The 9,696-nt window shown below is 49.7% G+C and overlaps 1 protein-coding gene across 1 annotated transcript in view; it reads left to right on the top strand.

Annotated features, from left to right (window-relative positions):
- Positions 1-3,084: 3,084 nt before the first annotated feature.
- FKBP6 (FKBP prolyl isomerase 6) overlaps positions 3,085-9,696 on the top strand; it is a 29,165-nt gene continuing 22,553 nt past the window's right edge. Inside the window, exons 1-5 of the mRNA XM_032872328.1 lie at positions 3,085-3,167; positions 3,264-3,381; positions 3,804-3,893; positions 5,135-5,337; positions 6,150-6,269. Coding sequence (XP_032728219.1) covers positions 3,111-3,167; positions 3,264-3,381; positions 3,804-3,893; positions 5,135-5,337; positions 6,150-6,269 — 588 coding nt within the window. The 5' untranslated portion in view covers positions 3,085-3,110. The remainder of the gene's footprint in view (positions 3,168-3,263; positions 3,382-3,803; positions 3,894-5,134; positions 5,338-6,149; positions 6,270-9,696) is intronic.

Here is a 9,696-nt window from a genome sequence, read left to right as displayed (position 1 = left end):
GCTAGGGTCTCTCTGGGATTAAGAACAGAGAAGGGCAAGCTTCTGAGAACAGAGCCCAGAGATGCGTAGATAGATGAGGAAGAAGAGCGTGGATTGAAAAGATACAGCCGGTAAGGTAGGAGCATACAGTCACCAGGATGCAGATCCATACGACCCCTTAACAGTAGGAAACTTTTGGGACTCCTTACTAGCAGGGAACTGGATGGCTCAGCTGGTTAAGGGCCCAACTTCTGATTTCAGCTCAGGTCATAGTCTCAGGGTCCTGAGACTGAGCCCTGCATTGGGTTCCATGCTTAGTGGGGAGGGGCCGGAGGATTCTCACTCTCCCTCTGCCCCTCCCCATCTTTCTCTAAAAATAAAGAAATGTTTTTTAAATAAAAAAATTAAAAAAAAAAAACCAGCAGAGAACTTTCCTGGGCAAGAGTCAGGAAGGCATGAAGAGTCGTCAAGAGGATTCAGAGCATGAAAAGAGTCAGCACGCTGCTGCTAACTGACCTGTAGGGAGCCCAGGGACAAGGGCAGGAGAACGGGCCTCTAGGAGCTAAATGTGGCCCCGGGCTGATAACTGCCAAGGATGTGGGGACCTCAAGTGTAGAGCTCTAAATCTGGATTTATTAACATGGATGGGCTTCAAGTTCTTCCCGCAGAACCCCTATTAAGGCTGAGGTCTTGATTTGAGTCCAGTGGGCCTGTCAGATTTCTCACCTACAGAACTGGCGATAAATAGGTAAGATCATAAATATCTATTGCTCTAAACAGCTAGTTTTCTGGTAATTGATTGTGACGATGACAGGAAACTAATACAGAAAAGAAAAAAGCGTGCAAGGAGAGATCAGCGTCCTCAAACACTGACAAGAGTCCAGTAATCTGTGGATAAAGAGGCGTCTTACCCATAACGGCATTTGGTGCAGTGCTGGTGACACGGCGTTGGGACAAGTGGTACTGAAGTGGGTTAAAGAGAAAATGAATGATGGACATACAATGGTTGAGAAAGCCTTCGAAGCAACTCTTGTGAAACGTTTTTCCGTGAAGAGCAAGAAACGGGGCCACCTTTGAGATGTAGGATGAAGGAGGCTTATTTAAGGAGGGACGTTTTAGGACACATCTAAGCTGAAGAAACAACCTAGTAGTCAGGCAAGACTGGAGCAGGAGAGACAGGCGACCTCTCAATCCTGGAGCAGGCAAGCGAAGAACGACCCCAGGGAACAAGCTGGAGGGGGCAGGGGGCGGGGCCATCCTTGCTTTGCACCCCCATGAATAAGGAAAGGGTTAAGGTAGGCAGGGAGACATAGGGGATCCCTGGCAAACTGTTCCTGGCAGGCAGAAGCGCTGAGCCAGAGTGAACAAGAGATAAGGAAACAGACCACCCGGCCCTAAATGTTAGGGAGTATTTTTCTTTGGCAGCTATAGGGTAACCCTAGAAAATGACCAAACCTCAAACAATTAAGTCATGAAAGGTGTTATCAAGAGTCCACGCTCAGGGGCGCCTGAGTAACTCAGTGGGTTAAGCCTCTGCCTTTGGCTCAGGTCACGATCTCAGGGTCCTGGGATGGAGCCCTGCACTGGGCTCTCTGCTCCGCCGGGGAGCCTGCTTCCACTTCCTCCTCTGCCTCCCTCTCTGCCTACTTGTGATCTCTGTCCGTCAAATAAATAAATAAATAAATAAAACCTTTTAAAACAAAAATAATAATAAAGAAATAAATAGATTCTAATAGAGTCTTTTAGAAGATAAATCAGTAAAAAACACACTTTCGCTTCACTTCAACCCTTTTGTATCCACGAGATTCCTTCTTCCCCTCCGTGAGACAAGAACCCTGCAATCCCCTAACACCCAGGGAACAATTCCGGATTTTGTGGACTTAGACGGGAAATGAGAGGAATGTCACCTTGTTTTCTCATGAACTGGGCATTTCGACTTTAATTATTTATTTAGGATTGTATTCGTGTATTTGCCCGAGAGAGACACAGCGAGAGACGGAACCCAGGCAGGGGGAGCGGGAGACGGAGAAGCCGGCTTCCTGCCCGGCAAGGAGCAGGATGCGGACAGGCGCCCCTGGCTTTTGGACTTTAAAGACCTGTCCTGCGCCTAAATGTATCCGATACAAGGAGGAAGACAGGAAAAGCGGAAAAGGGGAGATAACCCTCTTCGGTGGGGCCTGACGGCTTCCGGCAGACCGTTTCTGGAACCTTGTCCTCCCCAGCGTGCTCTCGTCAGTGGCCCTGGAAGCCCCTGTCCCCGGTTCCCCCCCACCCCCACCAGGCGACCCAGGTGGCCCATGTCCCGCGCCATCCCGCAGGTCCCGGCCAGGGGCTCCCCCTCGCACAACTTTCCCGGCGGCGCGCCCCTTCACGCTCTCCCGCCCCCGTCACGCGCCTTCTCACTCTGCGCCTCCCAGCCCCGCGCCCCTTCTCATTCCCCGCATCCACCCCCATGAACCCTATCTTGCCACAGGCCAACCCTTCCCGTTCCCCACCATGCCTCAGGCTGTCCCCTCCACCTACGAGCTCACGAACCACGCGTCTCCAGCCAGGGGCCCGGCACGCCCCGCCACAAGGCCCATCACGCTCCGCGCGTCGCCGCAGCGTCTCCCATCATGCTTCGCGCCCCCGCACGCTCGCTCGGTGCGTCCCGATCACGTGCCCCGCCAAGCTCTGCGCTTTCCCGCCACGTGCCGGCCACACACCCCCCCCCCCCCCCCGCCCGCCCAAGCGGAAGTCCCCTTCGTGTGCGCCATCAGCTCACTGCGCCCCCCCACGTGCTCCATCTCACACAGCAGGTCCCCATGCTGTGCCCCATCATGGCCTGCCTGACCCTCTCACAAGCTCTTTCACGCTCCCCGCGTTCCCACCACGTGCCCCATCAAGCTCCGCGCTTCCGGGTCACGTGCCCCATCACCAAGCGTCCTGTCGTACGTCTGGTCACATGTCCCACCACGTGCGGGGGAGTCCCCGCCTTATGCTCAGGTGCACCTCTCTAGGCCCCACGGCCGTTGGTGACGTTGGCACAAACCGATCCTCGTGAGAGGGGCCGGTATAAAGGTGTGGCTGGGCCACCGCCGCGGGGAAGGGGAGGGGGTTGAGGGCTTGTGCCCTCGGCTGGCCACGTGACGATGGGGGGGAGCGCGCGGAACCCTGGAGTCCTGCAAGGGGACCAGGCATCTGACCAGGTAAGAGACTTCCCGCTGCGCAGTCACGGACGTGGGGTGCCGGGGTCGGGGTGCCAGCCGGGGGTGGCTCTGAGGTTTTGTGTCTCTCTCCGCAAGTCTCCGTACCAGAGATTAAGTCGGAGGATGCTGGACATTTCCGGGGACCGGGGCGTGCTGAAGGACGTCATCCGAGAGGGTGCCGGAGAGCTGGTGACCCCCGATGCTTCCGTGCTAGGTACCATCTGCCTCCCAGCTGGCGACGCGAAAGTATCGGTCCTGAAGCGCGTTCTGCACCTTACCTCGGGAGGTGGGCAGGGAAGGTTATGTTTAAAAAAAAAAAAAAAAAAAGGTAGAACCCACTTGTTTGTTAAAATTCTTGTTCTTAAAGGAAAGCAAGGGAAGCCATCTCCCCTTTGCGTGAGGCCACTATGAATGTCAGGGGACATTGAGGCTCACCAGCCCAGCTCTTGAAACAGCCAAAGGGCAGGCGTCGGAAAGTTGAGCAGATTTTTCCTATCAGGGCGGGAGATGGTTTGAATGCATTGAATCCCATCGTTTTTTTGTTTTGTTTGTTTGTTTGTTTGTTTGGTAACTGTGAGTTGACATAGAGTTGTGCATTCTTGGTTTGTTTTGCTTGTATTGTTTTTTCTGTTCTAGTGAAATATTCTGGATATCTGGAGCATATGGACAAACCTTTTGATTCTAATTGCTTTAGGAGAACTCCTCGGTTGATGAAACTTGGAGAGGGTAAGTTGAGATGAGCAGCTGGAAAAGCAGGGATTATTTTTCTTTCTTTTTAAGATTTTATTTATTTATTTGAAAGACAAAGACACAGATTACAAGTAGGCAGAGGGAGAGGAAGGGAAGCAGGCTCCCCGCTGAGCAGAGAGCCCGATGCGGGGCTCTAGATCCCAGGACCCTGGGATCATGACCTGAGCTGAAGGCAGAGGCTTTAACCCACTGAGCCACGCAGGCGCCCCAAAAAGCAGGGATTCTTTTGGGGAAGGTCTTCAGAGCATGGAGTCTTTGAGTTGGTTTTTTGGAGGCCAGGTTTTGCTAAACCAGCCCCGTTCTCTTACACATTTCCCGGTGAGGTCTATATATTCGGGAAATGGTTTACCTGGCAAGTTCAGCTTTGCATCCTGAGAATTAAAGGGCATGTTTATTTGTTAATGATTATTTGTTAATGTTAATGTTTATTTGTTAATTTATGGGGAACTTAGTATCTATCCATAACGCATGCTGAAAAGAGAAGATGTACTCAGACGATTAGAACATCTCCGATAGGGGCGCCTGGGTGGCTCAGTGGGTTAAAGCCTCTGCCTTCAACTCAGGTCATGATCTCAGGGTCCTAGGATCAAGCCCCACTTCGGGCTCTCGGCTCAGCAGGGAGCCTGCTTCCCCCTCTCTCTCTGCCTGCCTCTCTGCCTACTTGTGATCTCTCTCTCTGCCAAATAAATAAATAAAATCTTTAAAAAAATTAAAAAAAGAACATCTCCTCTAGTGTGGTGGAGAAGTTAGAGCACGTTCATGGAATCAGATGAACTCAGTTAAGTAGTGTTGTGGTAGTGCTTAAGGAAGGCACAATTGATTCCATCTGGGAAGATCAGGGAAGGCTTTTTGGAGGAGGGGGCATTTAAAGTGAGCCTTGGAGTTTGAGTAGGAGTTCAATCGGGATGGAAGCTGGGCCTGGGGCGAGGAAGCAGGAACTTCCTTGCAGGAAGGAGGAACTGGGGGAACAGTGGTAGAGAGGCCAGACTTGCAGAGCCCAGAGAAGTTGGAGTTTGGGGACGGTGGTGGTAGTGGGAAAGAAACTGAGAAGTGATCGGGTGCTCGCTTCAGCAGCACATATACTGGAAAGTGATCGGGACCATAGTGTGGAAGTTTTGGAGTATGATGTGGGAAGATTTGGACTTCAAGGGGGAAGAAATTGATAACAGTAAATCAGGATGCTGGGCGAACTTCAAAATCTTTATCTCTTCTTTCAGATATTACACTCTGGGGCATGGAGTTGGGCCTTCTGAGCATGCGAAGAGGAGAGCTGGCCAGGTTTCTGTTCAAACCAACCTATGCCTATGGAGCGCTGGGCTGCCCTCCCTTGATCCCCCCCAACACCACCGTCTTGTTTGAGATCGAGCTGCTTGACTTCCTGGACTCTGCAGAGTCAGACGAGTTTTGTGCCCTTTCAGCTGTAAGTTCTGGAGGATGGCTGTCCATACTTTACAGAGAGAATGGGTTTGGTTTTGGTAAAACCCTTCTGTGATGGTGGTGCTCTGCCCCACGTTCCACCCCGTGTGTGGTGGTGGCAGTGGAAGTGGGGGGAGGGTTCCCCTACTTCCCGGTACATGTCCATCTTAGCAATGGCTATTATGTATGGGCAGATGTTCCGAGCCGAGGCCCACCCTTGGGTTTGTTCTGGACCAGCAGTCTGAGGTGATCTTTTAGTCACCCTTTGCCCGGTTCTCCCTGTAGGACCGTGACCATTTGTCTGAGGCCCCCCTGGGGTATACTGATTGGGAATCTTCAGGCAGGGACAAGGCCAGGACATCGTGTTTGAAAAGAGGCTCTTGGGTGATTGACAAGTATCCAGGGTACAGCACTGTGGCCAGGAAGACCAGCAGGGCCTCGGGCAGGCGAAGGCCTGCTAAACGCATTGGATAAATGGTTGTTGTGAGACCTGCTTTCCATGCTTGGCGAGTTCCATCAGTTTCTAATTCCACAAGACAATGTTTTTTGAGGGAGCATCTCTGGGAGGACTAAAGGACCAGACCACTTTTTGGGCTCTTGCATACAAAATGGGAGTAGTAATAAATACCATTAGCTTTTGCTGGGAGCCGCAGAGATGAAGTCTGCACGGGCACCAGGCCCAGGGCTTAGCTGCCAGACGGCACTGAACCAAAGTGCATGATTGGAAGGAGGGAAACGGACATCGGTACTAGCACTCGCGTCCTGCTATCATGGCTTTCCGTTTCCTTGCTCGGTGTCCTTGTCTTTGGTCCTCAGGAGCAACAAGATCAGTTTCCACTTCAGAAGGTCTTAAAAGTGGCAGCTACTGAGCGGGAGTTTGGCAACTACCTTTTCCGCCAGAATCGGTTCTATGATGCCAAAGTGAGGTACAAGCGGGTAAGGGTGCCTTCGAAGTATGAATTTAGACCCTGGACGCGTTCTTTTTGGGGGGAAGTTCTTGTTTGTCCCTATTCTTCACATGCAGTCCTTAAGAAAAATCTCATTTTTTGGGTTGCTCAGTGGGTTAAAACCTTTGCCTTCAGCTCAGTTCATGATCCCAGGGTGCTGGGATCAAGCCCCAAATCGGGCTCTCTGCTCAGCAGGGAGCCTGTATCCCCCTCTCTCTCTGCCTGCCTCTCTGCCTAGTTGTGATCTCTGTCAAATAAATAAACAAAATCTCTTTAAAAAGAAAGAAAGAAAGCAAAAGCTCATTACAAAATCTTCCTGCTGGGGATAATGACCAGGAGAGGGGACGCGGGATTTGCATTTGTGTCCTGTGTTTGTGTTTGGATGTGGTCCCGTGGGTGTGTTCAGATGGCGAAAGTTTGTTGAACTTTTCACTTGTTTTTGTCATTACCTGTGTGTATTTCAGCAAAAAGTCTTTAAAAGTTCTTATTCCAGGATCAGGTCCTCCACCAACTGATTTTCCGTCCCATTTGCCATCGTCATTTCCTGTCGCTCTGACCGTGGAGATTTTTCTAGCTCTGAAGTGACTCCATTCCCACCAGGCTCCTGAGTGTGGTTTGGCTCCTTGCGTAGGTTATGCTGACAGGAATTCGCTGTTTGCTTTGTAACTCACTCACCAAATCTGAGAATTTTTTTGTATCCCAGACTCTCCTGTAGATTCTAGAGGCCATAAGGACCGAGTTTAGAGTCTAGGAGCATTCTGGCTTTGTGTCATTTGTGACGTGATCCGAATTCATTCAGGATTTGCGTTCAGCTGCAAGCAACAGAATCTTGAAAAACTGTACTTTAAACCAGATTTAGGGGTACCTGGGTGGCTCAGTCGGTTACGCATCCCACTGTTGATTTCAGCTCAGGTCATGATCTCAGGGTCGTGAGATCGAGCTCTGCTTCGGGTGGTACGTGGGGCGTGGAGCCTGTTTAAGAGTCTCTCCCTTGGCCCCTCCCCTGCTCTCAAGCTCGCATTTTGCCCAAACTTAATTATTTAATGAAAAGAAACCATAATTTAAATTTTTTCGAATGGGAAGGGAGGCAGTCCGAGGCTGGTAGGTCAGTTCAACAAAGACATAAAGGATCAGGTTCCTTCTTTCTGTTCTACTAGCCTTAAACATGTCCTTTTTTCCCCAACTTGGTGTTTCAACCTGTAGCATCACGTGGTCACCCAGGCAGGAGGAAGGGAAGGGAAAGCAGCCTGGTGTATTTATGTAAAGAGCTTTCCAGAAGTAATCCCCACCCAGTCAGGGGGTAAATCAGCCCGTGACTTCCTTTTCTGTATCATTGGCCAGACCCATATTCAGTGGACCCCAGGAACTGTGTAGGAATCTGGGAAATATTAGTTCGATTTGTATACCCACTGCTGTGAATGAACTTGAGGTCTGCTAGAGGAGGAGGGAGATGGGGTTTGGGGTGGGTGGCTCATGATATCTGCCACGTTTGGTTTCTTCTGCATATGCTCAAGAGACAGACAGGAAAGTGCTTGAATGTGTTGTCCTTCAGAATGCTGACAGAGTCAAGGTCCTAAACATGAAGGGTACAGGCCTTGGGTTCACGGTCCGCTTGAATCACAGATACTATTCATATCGTAAGGTTTCTTGAGTCCGATCACACGGGGGGACAAAACTTCCCAGGGGTAAAGACCTGTTCAGTCCTTCCCTCAATAGGCCTATTTCCCAGGCCCTCTTTAAGTCTGTTCGTGGCTTTTTCTGGCATTGTGAGTTGATACTCAACACGCTTTAGTTGCTGTTTTTAACTTCTTTTACTTCTCATTCTGGAAGGTGGATCTCTGGTTTTCACTAGTGTTTTCCCTCTGCTGTCCAGCATTCTGGTCCAGAGTTCTTGTCCTGGGCTGCCCCGGGATTCTCTTTGCGGACTTCCTGTTGCTTTTTTCCACTGGTGGTGATAGGGTAAGTATATTCTTGCATTTCTAAAAATATTCTTGTACTTAGCACACATTTAGCAGTTGGGATAACTGAGTATAGAATTGTAGCATTCAGATTTTGAAGAATATTGTTTTTTGTTTTTTTTTAAGATTTTATTTATTTATTTGACAGACAGAGATCACAAGTAGGCAGAGAGGCAGGCAGAGAGAGAGAGGAGGAAGCAGGCTCCCTGCTGAGCAGACAGCCCGATGCGATGCGATCCCAGGACCCTGAGATCATGACCTGAGCCGAAGGCAGAGGCTTTAACCCACTGAGCCACCCAGGCGCCCCTGAAGAATATTGTTTGATTTTAGCTTTTACAGTTGTTGTCAAGAAGTCTGTTATCAATTAGGTTCCTGTCCCTTTCTATGTGATCTTTTCTCTTTTTAATCTGTAAAGCTTTAAGGATCTTTTTTCCTCTGGGGTTATTAAATTTTACAGCGGGTGGTGTGTGTGTTTGAAAAGCTGTCGTATTGAGCCCCGGGCGTGTCCTTTCATTCAGAAAACTTGTCTTCTGTTCCGGGAAACTTTCTTGAGTTGTTTCTTTGGTAATTTGCCCTTGTTTCTGTCTTTTCGTTTTTGGGACCCTTCGTTAATTGTTAGGCCATCTGGATTGAGCTTCTACTTTCCTTTTTTTACTCTGTGTCCATCTTTTTGTCCTCTCTTTCTCAGCCCCACTTGTCTGCCAGCTCGGACCACTGGTTCTCTCTGTTCCCTGGGCCCTGAGCTGGTGGCCAGGCCCTCGGTTCTCCGGTCATGACTCTACCGTCTGTACTGATGTGCTGGGTGTGTTACCAGTCCTCTCGTTCTTCGTTCTTGTTGGACTGTGCTTTTCTAAATTCACACTTTTTTAAAACGTACAGGTGAGTGGTTTTCCGTGTATTCATAAGGTCGCACATCTATCAACACGGTCTGGTTCATCACCTCAAAAAACAAAACAAAACAAAACAAAAACCCTGTACCTGTGGGCAGTTGCATTCCATTCCCCATCACAACCCAGTAGCCCCTGTTTTACTTCCTGTTTCTGTGCATTTGCGTATTCCCGGATATTTCACGTAAATCGAGCGATCAAATGTGTGATACTCTGTGCCTGGTTCCTTTCGGTCGGCACAATATTCTCAGGGTTCATCCATTTGCCGTGTGTATTCGTCCTTCCTTCTGTCTTACAAATTTGTATCTTTTAACTTTGGTAAAAATGTGCAGACCCTAAAATGTATCATTTTAATTATCTTCAGGTACACAGTCCAGCGGCACTAGGTGCATTCAGTGTTATGTGACCACCACTGCTACTCATTTCTGGAACGTTTTCCTCCATCCCTAACATCATTTAGCCATGAAACTTAGCTGCCTGTTCTCCCCGCTCCCCCAGCCCCAGCAATCTTTATTCTCCTTCATGCCTCCAGGAATCTGTCTTCCGTGGGTACTGTTTTAAGTGGAATCCT

Source organism: Lontra canadensis, unplaced genomic scaffold (genome assembly GCF_010015895.1).
Source record: "Lontra canadensis isolate GAN:19392208 unplaced genomic scaffold, GSC_riverotter_1.0 scaffold45, whole genome shotgun sequence".
NCBI lineage: Eukaryota > Metazoa > Chordata > Mammalia > Carnivora > Mustelidae > Lontra > Lontra canadensis.
This window is presented reverse-complemented; position numbering and strand designations above follow the sequence as displayed.